Source organism: Cheilinus undulatus, linkage group 9, assembly GCF_018320785.1.
Source record: "Cheilinus undulatus linkage group 9, ASM1832078v1, whole genome shotgun sequence".
Classification (NCBI taxonomy): Eukaryota; Metazoa; Chordata; class Actinopteri; order Labriformes; family Labridae; genus Cheilinus; species Cheilinus undulatus.
The window spans coordinates 21,192,718-21,210,110 of record NC_054873.1 but is presented as its reverse complement, the minus strand read 5'-3'; the positions used below and the strand labels follow the sequence as shown (position 1 = coordinate 21,210,110).

General features: G+C 38.1%; 1 protein-coding gene across 2 annotated transcripts in view; it reads left to right on the top strand.

Moving 5' to 3' along the window:
• ano3 (anoctamin 3) overlaps window positions 1-3,984 on the top strand; it is a 67,900-nt gene extending 63,916 nt beyond the window's left edge. For both annotated transcript variants that reach the window (XM_041796705.1, XM_041796704.1), the window contains exon 25: window positions 113-3,984. In XM_041796705.1, coding sequence (XP_041652639.1) covers window positions 113-295 — 183 coding nt within the window. In that variant the 3' untranslated portion in view covers window positions 296-3,984. The remainder of the gene's footprint in view (window positions 1-112) is intronic.
• Window positions 3,985-17,393: the final 13,409 nt, after the last annotated feature.

Below are 17,393 nucleotides of genomic sequence, written 5' to 3'. Positions count from 1 at the left end.
TGTGATGCACAGTGGAAGCTTTTGCATGCATATTGAATAACACAATATGGGCAACTTAAGTGTGTGCCTTCTGTATGGAGTGTAACTCATAAATGTTTTATGCTTCCTGCAGCACCTGGTGTACGGGATCAAGTCCTTCATAGCATACCTCATCCCGGACATGCCCAAGGATCTCTGCGATCGCATGAGGAGGGAGAAGTACCTGATGCAGGAGATGATGTACGAGGCAGAACTAGAGCACCTGCAGAAAGAGAGGAAGAAAAATGGACGGCGTTATCATCACGAGTGGCCTTAGCTTCTAACTCCCGCCCCCATCTCACCACAACAAGCCGCAAAGCCCTCAAATCACAGGCACGACCTTCCCCTGCCTGCTTCTTTACGTCGTCTAGCTTTGAGAGTCTGGCTTCACTTGGCTGATTCTGTACACCAAAGACTTGTTCTTCAGTTACCAGATCCGCCCCTTAACCTGGACACTCCCTCGCCATCTGTTTCATGTCCGGTTTTGGCGCAGCTTTTTGTTTCTCACCCCGCCCTGCCTCGATCCCTGACCTGGCTTCATCCAGCTGGTTGCCCTTGTTTCTGTGCTATGTCATGGCTTCACTAGGGGGGAAAAAACCTTTTTGCAATTGTAATGTTTACTATGCAGATCAAGGGCTGCAGATCACCACTGTTCACTTCTTGGCAACCCATCCTGCAGTTTCTCCCTCTTTCTCCCTCTCTCTCTCTCTCTCTCCCTCTCTCTCTCTATCTCTCTCTCTCTCACTCTCTGTGGCAGCTAGCACTCCGCTTTGACTCTGCAGTTTGGTGCAGCTTGCAGCATGGCCGTGCTGCTTCCGCTCTGCTGGTTCCCGTGACAGAGCTACTGTGACGTTTCTTGTTGCAAAAGTGATTTTGGTGATGTGGCTACCAAATACATTTTTCCTGCAAAGCGACTGTATATCACCCTTGAAGCATGCTAATGAAAATTTTGCGGCCATTTTCGTAAACTGCAAAGAAAAATAAAAGTAAACGCGACAGCGCTCATTGTGACAGATGTTAACATCTATTTGGTACAAAGAATTCTCTCTGAAATATAAAGTGCATGGTCATTTTGTTGAGTACTTTTTAATAGACAAAGAAGTCCTTGTCTTGAAGCCTGGTTCACTTTTGTGAGTGTGTGTGTGTTCTCAGTGTGAGTTGTGTGTTAATCTCTGTCTATGCTACCGCTAAGCTCGGCTGTCTTCAGTTGAGGAAATGTGAACTTAGTGCGATTTGATTGTGCCTACAGTTGTGCTCACCACAATTGTGTCACCAACATCACGTGTGCCTGTTTGTGCTGCACGTGCTTTTTTCAAGTGCAAGAAATTTTTCTTCCCTGTTCTGTGGTCTGAAAAAACTCTGTAAGGATTTTAATTGGACGGGAGTCACCACTGCAGCACCTTCTGTCGGAGGTGCATATCGTAATGTGACTCTCATTATGAACAATGCACTGTATACGCCCGCATGCAGGAGCCACAAATCTGCTCTTCCGTTTCTGCGCTCGCAGCCTGTTTTTCATTTGGTGTTGGAAGCCCTGAAGCGTGGTTGAAACTTGGATCACTGGGACATACCTGTGGCTTGGATGTTCAGTTTGCAAAGAACATCCGTCCACTGTTCCTCACTGCAGAATCTACACCAACCCTTTTTTAGTTCTAGCCTTCTGCTAAACAAACAATCAGATGTGGTTTCGGCTGCTTCTGACCTTTTTTGATGTGAAAATGAGAGATTTAGTTTGGGTTTGACATCGCCTTCTGTTGTGGTCACTTCTGAAGTCATGGATTAGAGAACTCAGGAAAACAGGCAGCATGAGCGACACATTCATCAGTGAGTCAGAATCATAATCATGTCCTGTCATTCATGAAGATACAGAGGGTTTTTGTGTAGAGAAATCATATTAATGAGTGACTTTTAGATTTTCTGAGAACTTTAAGATTAGCCTGAAAGCTTTAGATCTGTGATTGTTGATTCAGACTTAACCACATTATGCACAGTCAGCTTAAAAGAAGAAATTCGCTTCCCTGAATGCATTGCACAGCAAAGAAAAGCGTATCATTTGACAGTTAGTATGCATATTTATTTAATGTATTCTTCCTTGTATATACATTTAAGATGTCTGTAATGTTTTTATACTTTTTATTTATTGCTAACTGTGTGAGCTCATCTGTCTTCATCCTCAGATAGACAAAGTGACGTCCACATTTCTCAGGTGTCCTCTGAATGTTCGCACACGATCAACTTTTTATCATATTTTCTAAGATGCAGTCAAAGGAATCCCGCTTTTTTAGATATATATTTTTGCATTGCAGTGCATTTGCATGAATATAATGCACACTCACAATTATAAAGCATGTTTGATCCTGCATTATCACAGCAAATATACTAAAGACAAAATCAAGGCTCACTTAGTTTATTAAGAACGCACATGATGCAGAAGGCTGGGTGAGAAGTTGTACTTTTACATGTGAAAGAAAATGTTTGTTTCATCCTCAAGAGAAAGATAATTGCTCCTAAATCTTGTTCAAATGGAAACTAGTCCAGGTTTTCTGCATTTCTTCCCTGCTATGTGAACATTGAAAATCTATGCATGTTGTTCTCCTTGAGTGCTACATTTATTTTGAAGAGTTGCAGATGTTAAATGTACAGGTACATTTGTACTGTTGAGTATGCATGACCTAACAGCTAACTTCTGTAAGGTTGTTCAAGGCGTCTTCAAACATATCACCTCCCTCTTTCTGCAATGGTTGTTTTAAAAGGTCCTAATAAGACATTATATGTCTCACGGTGTGGCTGGATTTTATACTGGAAGGGGAGTTTTTAAAAAAGAGCATGAACTTGAACTAAATCTGTTTACTCACATGCACTTCTGAAAATGTATAGAAATGGTCAGGACAGCCTTCCTCTGAAATCTTTCTGAGTCTCTCACGTATGAGATTTTCTTTTCTGGCGGAAGGCAGAGGGTCTCAGACCAAGACTTGACCTTAGGATGCACAGGGAGTCCACAATGGATGACAATCTGACACTTTAATTACATTTTTCTGCCATAATGTCAACACTACATATGTATATTCACAGTAGGGAGAGAGCATACTGGTGAACAAGACTGCCCAGAAGCAAGGCAAAAGGGTGAAGCTTTCTGGGGCCTAGAGTCATGGAGGTTAGCAAAGTAAATCCTTAATTTAAGCAATTATTTACCATTTTTGTGGTTTCAATTAAGCAACAAGAAATACATGTTATATTTATGGTTGCCTGGAAACCCATATTTTTGAATAGTATGAACATTTTTGTCCACTCCAAAGCTAATTGGAGTCAGGCCCAGGACTTAAATGCTAAACAGGAGGCGAATGCCAACGTTCCTGAGCCAACGTGCATGCACTGATACAATTAAACAGCATCATGAGAGGGTTTATTTACTAGGACTTTGAGGGGCCCAGCCAAATCAGTAGCCAGGCAAACAGAAAAGAGTATGAAGCAGCTTCCCTACATGCACAATTAATGCACCTGTTGCTTACTGCTCACTTGATTTGAATGTCATCATCCCCAGCCGCTCCTAAACAGTGAATTTAACAGAATTTTCTGCTGCATTCTTAAAGCAAGCATTTTTCCAGGAGTCCACACTTTATTGTCCCCTTGGGAAATTTTGTCTTGGACTCTAAAGGATCTTTTAAAAAGTAGACTGATGCATTTGAAAAGCTCTGTGCATTCTACCAGTGATTTCCAAGTCCACTCCTCATTCTCACTGCTCTTTCTATTATAAACAGTAATGGGCCACATCTGTAATACAGGCATCTATGGTGCTCTCATTAAAAACTGATTACTGTCATTTGAAAAACTCAGAAATGAAGTTCAGTTTGGACCAATTTGTCAAGAAACACATGATTTGCAATTATAAATATTTCTTCTTTGTTAGCAGTTATTAATCAGCAAATATTGTTATTATTTATATTTGGTGGTGTGGCTGCTCTGGGATCCGCCTGCCCTTCCATGAGCCTTTGTAAGCATCAAGCAGGAACAGCACACAGTCCTGCCTTTCCTTGTACCTACAAGGAAAGCCTGAGGCAGGGAGAGAAGCATTAAAACCCCAGAGCAGAGCAGGCATCAGTGACAACAGAATGGCATTAATCAAGTCAGAAGCAGAATAAAGGAGGAGCTGAGGTGGAGGAAGGTTGCAAAAAGCAGCTTGCAGAGGGAGCAGCAAAGCGTAGCCAGGCTAGAGCAGTTTAATTATGACAGCATTAGTGCAAATAGCCAATAGCATGAATAGAGTGAATCAGCCGGCTGTCATCTTATGAAATCAGCTGATCTCATTTAAACAAAAGGGACAGTTGAAGGGTTTCGATTTTTAGTACAATTTAATGCAAGTTTAGCAATCTAGTATCATGGGGAAACACATAAGCACACCTTGCTTCACATAAGGGTGTCATATTCAGTTCACTCACCCTGAAAACTTCAGTACATTTTTAAGAGTTTTGTGCATGTGAGAAAACTGTTTGGTTTATAAATCTGATGTTCTAAATCTCACAGAAAAAGCGATACAGCAAACGATTTCTCCAACTGGTAATCAGAATTAAATTCTCCCCTCCTACAGTTGAAGCTTTTAAGATGGCAGTATAGGGTTAATATTTATGAATGAATACCTATAAGACCTTGTATGATTTACCTGCCTGGCTATAATCTCTTGATAAGTTAATCTTTTTCCTGCGGTCCTCTCCTCTCAGAGAGCATCAGTTCACCTTCAAACCAAACACTGCACAGTGGTAGAAAAGGTGTGTCTCATGCCTTCTACGGTTGGCAATAGCACAAAGTGGGAGTTGCATAATAAGTAATAAAGGCGTGACCTTGCACATCTCTGGAAACATGGCAGACTAGAGGAGGACTGAGCTTTCTGTTCCATGCTTTGCCTCCTGACAGGATTGTGCTAAGGTGGAAGCACAGTAACCACAGATTTAACTGTACAACAGGAGGGTATCAGGCGTGACATGAAAGTGTATCAATAACATTGTTTACTTTGTTCCTGTTTACATGTAAAAAACATATTGAGATGTATAAAAATAATGTAACATAAAATTATTTGGATATCACTCTTTTTCTGTAATAAATCATGGATTGTATCTTTTAAATCTTATCTGCTCTCTTTATTTTTCTTTAATCTTGACAGAGAAAGAGCATCTGGACTGAGCTGATATTATCTTCAGGACCATCTGAGATTCTCTAAATCTGCTTATGGAACAAACCGGAGCATAGCAGTGTGCAGAGATTGTTTTCGTTTTCTCCTCTGCTATTATCAAAAACCACAAATCTCCCTGCCAACAACAGTTCATGTAACATACTCTTAAAAAGATTCTGTTACTGTATGAGTACTGTAGGATTTTAGCCGCCAGTTCTGCTCAGTCTTCACTTCTAACTTCTTTTCCGCTCCTGATGTGTCGGCTAATGCTGGCTTTCATTCCTTACTGTGAAATCCAAACACGCAAAGGTTTGGTTTACTTTGAGCTCTGACGACAAATGTTTAATACTCTTAACTGTTTCCTGTGTCGGTCTTACCCTTCAGATATTTCCTTTCACCTCTCTGACCAGCAGACATTACACACTGGCATTAAAAGCTGTGGTTTCACATTCTGACCGCTTTTGGACTCTGTAACAGTACAGGAACTGATTTATGCAGAGCTGTCTTCTGGTGCTGCCATCTTATTTGATGGTTGTTGAAGAAGTCTACAAAGAACAAAAAGAAACTTTTCATTGAAGACCAAATAAATCAATATCAAAAATGTGAAATCACAGCATAGGAAAAGTTACCATTCAGTGGTACTGGAATAAAACATAAATCATCCTTGGGCTCATTGAACTGAAATCCTGCTTTGAAAGTGTTCTACTTCAATCAAAGAACTAATTGTCTTCTAAGAATAAGGGTGGTCTTGGCCACCAGTGAAATCAATTGGCCACCCTAGTGCCTAAAAATGATTGGCTGTTTGCCTTGTCTTACTGTCTTAGTAAGGATTTATGTTGATAATTTTGGGCTGTGTTGAAACCACTGATTCCTTATGCCATCATGTGTATAACTTTCAGGCATGTAGGGCACTAAGGATTCATTACGAGGCCCAATGTGCCCCAACCCGGGGTTGGAGAGGCCCAAGACAGTAGCTGTCATTTTACGCTGATGATGTCATTTGGTGCTGAAACATGCATAGAGGGGTCTGGCTGGTAGAGCTGCTCACCTTAGCGCACATTTAACTCACTGATTAAACAGCAAAGATTTCTCTCTTGTACAATCAATACTGGAACAGATCATGCAGTCATTTAAAACTGAATAATCACATCTAATGTGGGAAATAATTTATCATTAAAGCATGTTTTGTGACAGGGAAGGGGGATTATAATTTAGGAAGAAATCTTAATTCAAAAGGGGACATTTGACTCAGAAAAGTCAGTGAAACGGTTTTGGTGATGAGTTGAAACAAACCAAATGAAAGGGGTGTTACTTTCATATGTCAGCATTATTTAGATTTTAATCAAACCAAGATTGTTATTTCTTTTGTTGTGTGGCACATAAACGGGTGATAGCCGTTCATTAGTTATAGATAAATTTTAGGATTTGTAGAAATAATATGATCTTTGAGGAGAAAATAAGAAAAGTTTAGGGATATATAAGATTCACTTCACATATTCACCATGACCTTCTGTCATTGGTGGCGCAGTATTAGCTCTGTGACCCACTCACTTCCTGCTGACCTTTTGCTTGTGCTGTAGGATGAGTCGTATTGTTTATATAGTGAGGATTTACAGGAGAGAGAGGGCGATTCTGTTGTTCTGTCTGCTGTTGTATGAGGAAAGTGGAGGTAAAAGTCAACATTATAGAAAATTCTCTGCTTTTTGGGTTACTTTTTCTAATATTTTCTCTTGCCCTTATTCCCTTATCCCGCTGTAGAACCGCATACACCCCCTTTTTTTTTACACCAAAGACCTGTTTGAAAAATCAATACTTGGGTATAAATTGGCAAACTATCTTAACAGAAAACTGATTTGAGAAAATGAAATTATTTTATTTTTAAAGTTTGATAGATTCATGTCCCATTAGTTAACATGGAGGAGGCGGGGTTTGGGAGTTATGCTGCAGCCAGTCAGCAGGGGGAGCTCTCTACATTTTGGCTTTACTTGAAGGGAGATTTAGTTTTGTGCAGCTTGTGGTTGCAACAAGCTTTAAGTAGTTTTCTGTGCTTTTTAAAGGGGCACATTAAACAAATGTAGACATTACTACTCTGATTTATTTATTTTTAAAGAAAAAAAAAACAATAGAGTATGAAATATTGGAAGAAAAAATATGCTAATTGATAAAGTACATATGATTGGTAGAGAGAATGAACAGTAAATTAATTGTACTAATTCATATGTGTCAACACTAAGCCACCCCTGCATGTATCAGTGCCACTCCACCCTGGTCCCAAAGGTGCAGAGAAGTGCTGACTTAATTGGGCCATACTGCAAAGATTCCCAGATTGGGATCCTAGAAACACTTCTGAGTTGTTCACTAAAAGGCCTAGTTGTATTTTGTTCAAATTTAGTCAAAAGATTTCAAAGGAAGACTTCAAAAGAAAAAAGGTTGGAACCACAGTCATATTTGATCATTCTAACTCTTCAGCTATCTCTTTATTCAAAGGTCACAAACCAAAAAGTCAAACCTGTAAGTCTTTCAATAATGAAAAAGATGTGTTTTCCATTTTCAGCAGAGTTTCAGATGTACTTCTAACCACAGTCTCAAATAAGAGTTATTCTATCCACTTTCCCTTTCTCACAGGCAGCAGACATGAGTTCATGGTCTCTGCGAGCGCCTCCAGGTGACTGATGTTTTTCATCCAGCTCAGATTTACTGCACAGGTTAGGAAGGTAATCATTGGGGCCACTCAAACTGCACCTATAAATCCAACAGCTCTGTGGTGTAAACATGACAGCGAGCCAAGGTCGACCAGCAGGGGACGAAGGAGTCGCATCGCTGACATCCACAAATCATACAGGCACTCAGTGAGCTGGTTAACTGTTTTCATCATTACTGAGAAAGACGGATCTATCATCCGTGTTGGATAGGATCTGCCAAAAGGATGCAGAAGATCTTTTTCACACATTAGAAATACGTTAAGAAATATTTGCAGACTTCATTGAAATGCACACTATGTATTTCTGCCTCTCAGAGTCTCTCAAAAACAGAAAACCAAGCAGCAAAGTTTTTGGCTAAAAACTAAGAAGGCACAGATGGTGCCAAAAAATCTGTTTCTTGAGTGGCCACGAGAGGCCGGCTGAAGAGAAACCGAATTAAGCTCCATAATCAAGTACACTTCAGCGCAGACATAAAATGTTCACAGTTTGGTTACTACTGCTAATTCATCTGTCCATAACAACTTTGTGGGGCTAAATGTTTGTATTGCTCATCCATTTAAATTGTTAGAAGTATCAGAGTTATATTATGACTGCATTTACTTGAAGTGACTGATAGTGACAATTTAAAAGGTTGATACATTTTAGTTGCATCAAATATATTTCTTTTTCCTACTGCAAGTGAAAAAGTTTTGTATTAAACTTCACATCATGTTTGTCCCCATTCATTTCATTATACCACAAGTAACAGTGGTGGTGGCCCTTTCCAGGTAAGTGAAAACCTTTAATAAATGTATTATTTACAACACTGTGAGTTTTGACATTTCTCAGGATAAATGAAATGGATAACCGCTGCCACCATCTCATTAAAATTATAAGTCATCAAATGAAAAAAATCACTATTATTTTCCTTGGCTCTATAATTTTTGTAGTGCTGATGTTAAGGGCCAATCATGCTCACTTTAAGTAAAGAAGTTGTAGGGTTGCACAATATTCGCTTTTGCCCATATCTCTGATATGCCGATACTTTCAAAATGATTCAAGCTGAAACCAATATCAATACTGATATTTAGATGTAGTTCAAACCTCAAATTAAAGTCTTTAAAACACAATTTAGAGTTTGAGGATGAACAAATTGATATTTTTACCTCTTAAACTTAAGAGGTAAGAGTGTTGATGAACAAAGAAAATAACTTCAGCCAATAGAGGTCTGATGGTTTAGTCTAAAAGTCCAGCAACGTTTTTGTTTTTACAAACAATATTTACAGCTGATACAGGAAGATTTTCATGGTGCCCATATCATGCCGATCTGCCCATTTTGAAATTAAATTTGCAGCATTAGGAGGTCATATTTACTGAAATCAAAAGCTATTTCATTTCAATGACATTTTAGCATCTGCTCTCTTAATCTGATGGATTTGTCTGTCAGAAACCTTCCTCATCATGCCTTTATCTGCACAAACCCGTCTGTGCTCTGAATCAGCCACAAATTCCTTCACAGTACAATGATCACGATTAATTTTTTAATGAAATATCTAATGTTTTGATTCCTTGTCCAAGGAATTACACTATTTGACACTTTTTGGCAGCAGGGAGATCCTTTTTCTTTCCTGTATTGCTTGAAACTTGTGGCCTGCTTAATAATGTGGAACATGTGGTACAGTGCATTTTGAGGTTTTAATTAAAAAAAAAAAAAAAATGGTTATCATTATGAAGTTTGATCAAAAACATTTGAATTATGCTCTAATGGCTGATGATCTGAAAAATTCTCTGTCATTTGCATTAACATTTAGTAAAATAAGAGAAAAATGTCATTTGCTTAATAATGTGGAAAGCGGTGTACAATGAAAAGTGTGTTTTTATGTATTTTTTTCAGAGTAACTAGTGTCATTGAATCAATAGCAATCAAATTAATTGGCCAATAGACTGAAATTTATATGAAAGAAAACAAATTGAAATACTTGGAGGGCCCCTGCCCCACCCTTAAAGATATCCAAATGGTGTAGTCTAGTACTGCAAAATAATGCAAGTAAATTTAATTTAATGATGATAAAATTATTGCTCATAAATGGGGAGATTATGGTTCAAAAATACATTAAAATGCAGGATGCGGATGATGCAGCATTTGTTACTTGTCTAGCTGATTAAGGGGGGCCCTGTGTAATATTCTTTCAGGGGGACATTAATCCCTAGCTATGCCCCTGCCTCTACAACTCCTTTGTTGCTACTCCATTTGTCCTCTGCCCAGCAGTGTTCTTAGTTGTCTCTCTGTGCCCAGGTGAGCAACGTGTTTTATTATACATGTATGAAATAATAATTCAAATAATCTTTAGACATGTTTCTTCTCAAAATTTGACTAAAGTTGTACTATATTTGAATATACTACTCCTTGATGTGCTGCTCTGACTTGATCTGTTGTCTACATTGCTAAACACTGCCCCCATGGTCAGTGGTGGTATTGCATCATTTGGTCGTATCTGGAAGCAGCATCCTGACAGAAAGAGCCATCCAAATCCACGTGAATTTCAAAGGAAGTGTATGAATAAACCTTAAGCCTTCAAAAATATTCATTAAACATAAAAAAAGGTTTTAAACATTTTGCTGATTTCATCAAATTATCATTTATTGATTGCATGATAGCAAACTGATGTTAGCATTTGGATGTCAATCTGCAGGTCCAGTTGGAGACTTTTGGTCAAGTGTTGTTTAATTGAATTAAATTCTATGCTCTCCCTGTAATCCCTTGCTTGTGAATGCAATATCTTAACAACACTTTTAGGGATTTTAACAAAAAAATGCACAAATGTCCACTCTGATTGAGGGATGGGGTTTCTCGATTTTGGAGGTAAATGTCAATGTCACTGGGCCTCGTTTTTATCCCATGTCTAGATGGACAAAAACATTTAGTTCATCCCAAAGGTATGGGGTTGAGATCAGATCTCTGTGCATGCCTGTCAAGTTCCTCCACACTAAACTCATCAAACCATGTCTTTATAGTCCTTATTTTGTCTTGGTATGCTGAAGCATGAAGATTGGCCTTCACTGGAGATGAGGGGCTGAACCCAAACCCTGAAAAATAGCTCCATATTATCACCCTTCTTCCAACAAAATTCACATTTGGCACAATGCAGTCAGGCAGGTAAAGTTTTCCCGGCATCCGCCAAACCCAGACTCATCCATCTGACTGCCTAACAGAGAAGCATGGTTCGCCACTCCTCAGACGTTTCCACTGCTCCGCAGTCCAGCTTCTTTGCAGTCGTTGACCTCACTGTGATTTTACATGGTGTCAGCATCATGGCTGCTGTTCCTAAACGCTTCCACTTTCTAATATCCCTTACAGTTGACTGTGGAATATCCAGCAGGGATGAAATTTCACAAACCAGTGGCATCCATCACAGCACCACTGTTGAAGTCACACTTCACACAGCAGTTTGGGGACATAACAGCTGAACAGACATGCTGAAAAAAAACACCTAACAGGATCAAAAAAGAGGGGTGAGATTCATACATGAAACATGAACAGCAGTGGTGGGTGAGTCAGTCTCAGTAGAATTACTGTTCAGAGGGGAATGGATGAAGGTAGCAACAGCTGAACAGTGGCTCAAGATTAACACCTGCTCACAGCACAGGGACATGACTGAGCAAGGTCAGCTTCATTCAATAGAGCATACATCAAGGGTATAACTCTTTTTTCCTACAATGCAATGAATAATATATAATGATGTTTCACAATATTGCAGCAACATCTGTATTGTGGATTTACTTTTTTAGCTTTCTGTTGTTCACTTGTTCATACCAGCAGGGCCCCTGAAATGCAAACTGCTTCAAAGTAAACACAAGAAGTAATTTCACCATCTTGTTCTCACATGTGAAGATGTGATTTACTTTATTTGTTTGGTCGTCTTGGCTAACATGTGCTGCTTGTTTATGTTTGCGCTCTAGTGTGGAGATTTATCAGTAAATAGTTTAAGCAGGCTCATTGTTCACATGGATTTTTGTTAGTCCAGGTGCAGGAAGTACTGCAGAAAAATGCACAAAAATAAACTGATATAAACAGCCTTAAATACCTCTATATAAATAACCTTTGAGTCTGTGCTCCAGCTTGACTTTTCTCTTGGTGCTGTTCTATAATTAACCTGGACCAACCTAATATGAGTATAACCACCCTATTTCATTCTCTACATTTAGACAACAGTGTTATAAAAATACAATAGCATGTAGACATCACAGGGAATAAATCTAATGTCACTAGTCCAAAATGTTGTCATTCAGTTTGATATCAGTGTTGAGTTTATAGTCCCTTAACATTATTCCATTAATATTATGGATGCATAGTAATAAAAATCCACTCTTATTTGCACTCATAAATCTACATTTGTAACATTCAGCAGGTTCATTTTCACAGGATCCATTTTCCATTCTCCCACTCAGCAGAGGGTGTGTGCATGTGACCTCATTGCTTTTAATACAATGAGTGTGTGTGAGGTGAGTGTGTGGGCGAATCTAAGTGTCATCATTCAGCTGTGCGTTATATGTGTGGGAAGGGAGAGGGCGAAAGAATACTCTGACAGAGATTATAGTACAACTGTAGGTGAGAGATAACACAAAATCACATGTACACATGTCACAGGAAGTGGCTAAATGTTAATGATAATCCCAATCTGACAATAGCTCAAGGGTTACCAGATCTGTTTTTATAAACATGGAATGTGTTCTGATCTCTCTCTGGATTCCTCGTCTCTATGGTCTTTATAGTCGCTTTTCTACCCAGAAACAATAATATAAAAACAACAGTCAAATCTCGACGTGCACATCAGAAACAAACAGGAATAGTATGACATGATCTGAGTCACAAGCCACAGTGGGAATGTGGTCCGCAAAAAAACTTTCATTTAGGAAATAAATATAAAATAAAAAAGAAGCTCAGGTAACATCTTTATGTCTACTAATCTGTCTGCCAATGTCAAAGAGTTTAAGTTAAAATTCAAAAAACTATATATGCTCTAATCTAGCCATTAAGCTAAATAATCATTGCAGCACAAGATTGAATGTCTATTTCTTAAATAAATATTTCACTTCAAATGTAACCTTTTTCAGCATTTCCTTCTTATTCCATATCCTGGCGTTACATAATCACCTTGAAATGCTTTGTATCATATCCCGTCTTATTGAATCTCCTCATATCATTTTGTTTTATGTTGTAACTCAAATCATACTGCATAATGTCACATCATGTCATGTCACCCAGTATCTTTTCATTTCAATTCATATCGTATCACATCATAATGTATCTTATAGCATAGGATTTTTGGATCACTTCAAAAGAAAATATGAGTCCTCATTTTTTTAGGCATGAGAAAGACAAAAACAAAACTACATGGGGTATTGTATCACACTGTATCACATTATAATGTATCATACAACATTAGGATGTTCAATCACTTAAAAGTAATCAAAAAGAATCTCTAAATTCCAGACATTATTCAGTAGAAAATAACTCCTACATGCCATATTCTATGGTGTCATATTGTATCGTATTTAGCTTTTTGATGTGAGACACATTTACACTATGAGTGAAGTTATCCACTGAGTTAGAGTTCCTGCCTTTGACTTTTGGTGTCCCTAAAGGATGGATAGCGCAGTCTTCATCAGTATGCATTGTCTTGCTATAAGGTTGACTCTGTTTTGTTCTTGCCAGAGGAAACCCACCTTGCGATAGATGTTCAAGAGTTACCGCAGCTCTGTCTTTAAAGTGTGGTCTAATAATATGTAATATGGTTCAATATAGACACTTTAAAAGTGTTAAATTTAGCTCTATATGAGTTAAATCAACACTGTCAATTTTTGCTGTGTATTTTACTTTATTTTAGAGGCATGGCTTTGCCTGAACAATCTGGCTGGAGATTTTTTGCCTTGATCATATTTTAGTGTACAACTCCTCAGTAGCTACTCAGCACCTCAAGTAAACTTTAAATTACATACTTTTAACTTTTACTTTATTAGATCAATAGACTAGTATGCTTACTTTTACTTAAGTACCTTTTAACCAGAGTAACTTGAGTACAATAGTTGTGTATTTTTTCCAGCTCGTATCGTATCATATTGCATCGATAGTATCATATCATGTCATATCTTACTGTACCGTACCACAATTTTGGATTTCTTTAAAGTTTAAAATATTAGTTTCCATTTCAAGACATGATTTGAAGAAGGAACAATCCTACACGGGGTATCATATCATATTACATTTTATCTTATCTTATTGTGTCTTATCGTATCGGATTGTATCGTATCATAACCTATCTTATCTTATCTTATTGTATCTTATCATATCGTATCATATCATATCTAATTGTAATTTGTAGTATCTTATCGTATCCTATCTTATCATAATGTATCATAATGTATCTTATCGTATTGTATCTATCTAATCTTATAATATCTAATCGTATCGTATTGTATTGTATCATATCACATCTTATAGCATCTTATTATATCTTATCGTATCAAATCTTATTCCATCTTATCTTATCGTATCATATTGTAACATATTTTATCGTATCTTATTTCATCGTATCATATCATAACTTATCGCATATCATCTTATTTTATTGTAGCATATCGTATAATATTGTATCTTATCGCATCTTATCGAATCGTATCTTATTGTATTGTATCTTACCGTATCATATCTTATCGCATCTTATTGTATGGTATCATATCTTATCTTATCGTATTGTATCTTACCTTATTGAATAGCATTGAATCTCATCTTAACACAGTGCTTCTCAAACTTTTTTGGTCATTCCCCACTTTGAACAAGGGGGAATTTTCAAGCCCCACCTGGCTCAATCCCCCCAACAAAAATCCTGACAAATTATGCATTTTCAAATTAATTGAACTAACACCAAGTAATGTAGGAGGCCATTTGTGCCTGACAGGTAACTGATGTAGCCTTTACCATGCGTTGTTCCTGCTGCTCAGTGAGCTTTCTTTTAAAGAAATCCAGTGGCTTGGTGACGTGACTGGGGTGTGTTGTCTCCAGGTGTCTCCTCAGTTTTGTTGGGCCTCATGCTGTCTGCTGCTAAGCGGTTTCAGACACAGAACATGCACGGGTCTCTCCTCTGCCACCACTACTGCTACCATGAATCCAAAACCTAGATAACTCTCATCATATTTTCTTTTTGGTTGTTTTTTTGGTTGACTTGGCCCATCTGCCTTGTGTGAGTGTGATGCCGCTGGCTCGCCAACCTTGGTGGTCTGTGTGACAAATCTATCCATATTGCTCAGAGTAGCCTGCTACCTTGTTGTGTGAAAGTTTGTTTTGTTCCGCTGCAATTAACATGCCGACGTCAATCATTAGTTTTGCACTTTAGTTCCAGGTTAGATTTTTCTCCCAGTTGCCTATCTAATGCTGTTTAATCATTTACTGTTCTTTTAATTTCAGCTACTTGTAGGCTCTTGTGTGTGGGTATTTTGTTTTGAGTGAATGATCTTTATTGTCAAGAAAGAAAGGCGCATTAAATTGAATATTTCCTTCCGTGTGTTGCTCCCCACCTGTCATGTCACATGTCACCTCCATTCCCCACCAGTGGGGCGCGCCCCACACTTTGAGAAGCACTGTCTTAACGTATCATATTGTATTGTATCTTATCTTATCTTATCATATCATATCATATCTTATCTTATTGTATCTTACCTTACCGTATCACATTGTATCAAATCGTCTCGTATCGTGTTGTATCGTATCTCATCTTGTCATCTCATCATATCTTATCTTATTTTATCCTGTCGTATCATTGACGTTTGGCTCTATTATTGGCTCTCGTATTGAATCATGTCATATCATATTGTATTAATCCTTTTTTCATGTTGTGTTATTGTATTGTTTCATATCAGATTGAGTTGCATTGCTTTTTGTTACACTCTTTATAGCACTGTATCTTATTGTATTGTTATGAAATGTAATGATTTAATACTCATCTCCTGAGATGAATATTAATTTATAACTTTATCAGAGCAAAATATCATTTCACAACCAGATGAGAATGATAAATTGCTAAAGTCACTTAATTTGATATAAATTGAAAATATTCAGTATTGTTCATTATTCAAAAGAAAACAAAAAGAGGATAATACTGAGTCCAGGGATTTATTTAAACATTGAATGGTCAGAGGTAGAAGTAGAACTTTCCCTTAAGCCTTGTTTTAATGAAGGGCTACATAAATTAACATTACGCCTCATCAGGTGTGAATAATTCATGTTTTTGACATTGAGCATGAGGCCATTAAGATTCACTGTGAGGCTGTTAATCAGCTGCCGGTCCTTGCAGACTCCTCACAGCCTGCAGGCCTCTAAACCATCCTCTCCTTCACATCAGATCTCACCTCCATCTGAAAGGCTTTGGCCAACACTATACTCACACCAAACTACAAGGCCTTATACAGAAGAGGATCAAGAAGGTGCACATCCCTCTCATCTCCACTGACTTGTATTTGTTGTTACATCTGTTGCTACATCTGCTTTCAGGCAGCTGCAGCCAACAGAGAGGCGCTCTGCTTTGGCCAGCAGGTCAGTTTACTCTGTAAGTGTTTATGCTGAGAGACGCTCTATTTATTCAGGTGACTTGGTTAACAAGAAAAAGAGGAAGCTTGCATGCGGAGAGGCCTGAAGTTGTCTTTGCTTCATTCAACAGTATTTTCAACAAACAACGCTTTGTTTCCCTAAAAGCTAGACTCTTGCAACACAAAACTTCACTTTAAATGTTTTGAATGCAGAACGGAGGTGCAGGAGTGATTCAGTGTGCCCTACTGTTAGGCCATGACTCAGAGTTTAAAAATAAATGAAACACTAAGTGAGAAGTGGGTCACATGGAGTGCAAGAGATGGAAGTCAGAGATCAAATTCAGGTTAAACATACTCAACTGAAAATCTGTGCAGAGATGTAACAAAAGCATTAAAAGCTGCATCTAGTATTCATCATTTTTTATTATAAGATCGTTAAAAAAGATGTTTTATGTGGGAACAGCTGATTGCTATGGCAAACCCTCATTTCTGTAGAGCATTATACAGTTTTTAGTTAATGTTATGGTTTCCTATTGGCTAGTTTCTCCTTTTACTGCTATCTGGCAGCTCTCATTTGAACTCTGATCCACAACAGCAGCTGTATTTAAGGGAAAAAAAACCTTTTAAAAAGAAAGAGAAATCTGCCAGCGCAGCATCCCACGGCAAACAGACACAGCTGGTGTTTTTAAAGTGAAAATTTGTGAAGCAATTTAGCTGAGACAGAGCAAAATATTTCCCTTTGGTGTTGGTGCATTTGGCAGCTGTGAGCACAGTATCCATACATTTAAGTAAATTCCTTTTCCTCAACATTTTCTCTTGATTTTGTGATAAAAAAAAATCTGGTTTTGTCATGTAAACTGATAACTTTCTGGTGATCTTGAACAGTGGATCTTAACTGGTCTGGCCTCAGGAGTCACCACCACTTCCTGAATCAGATATCCCAACTG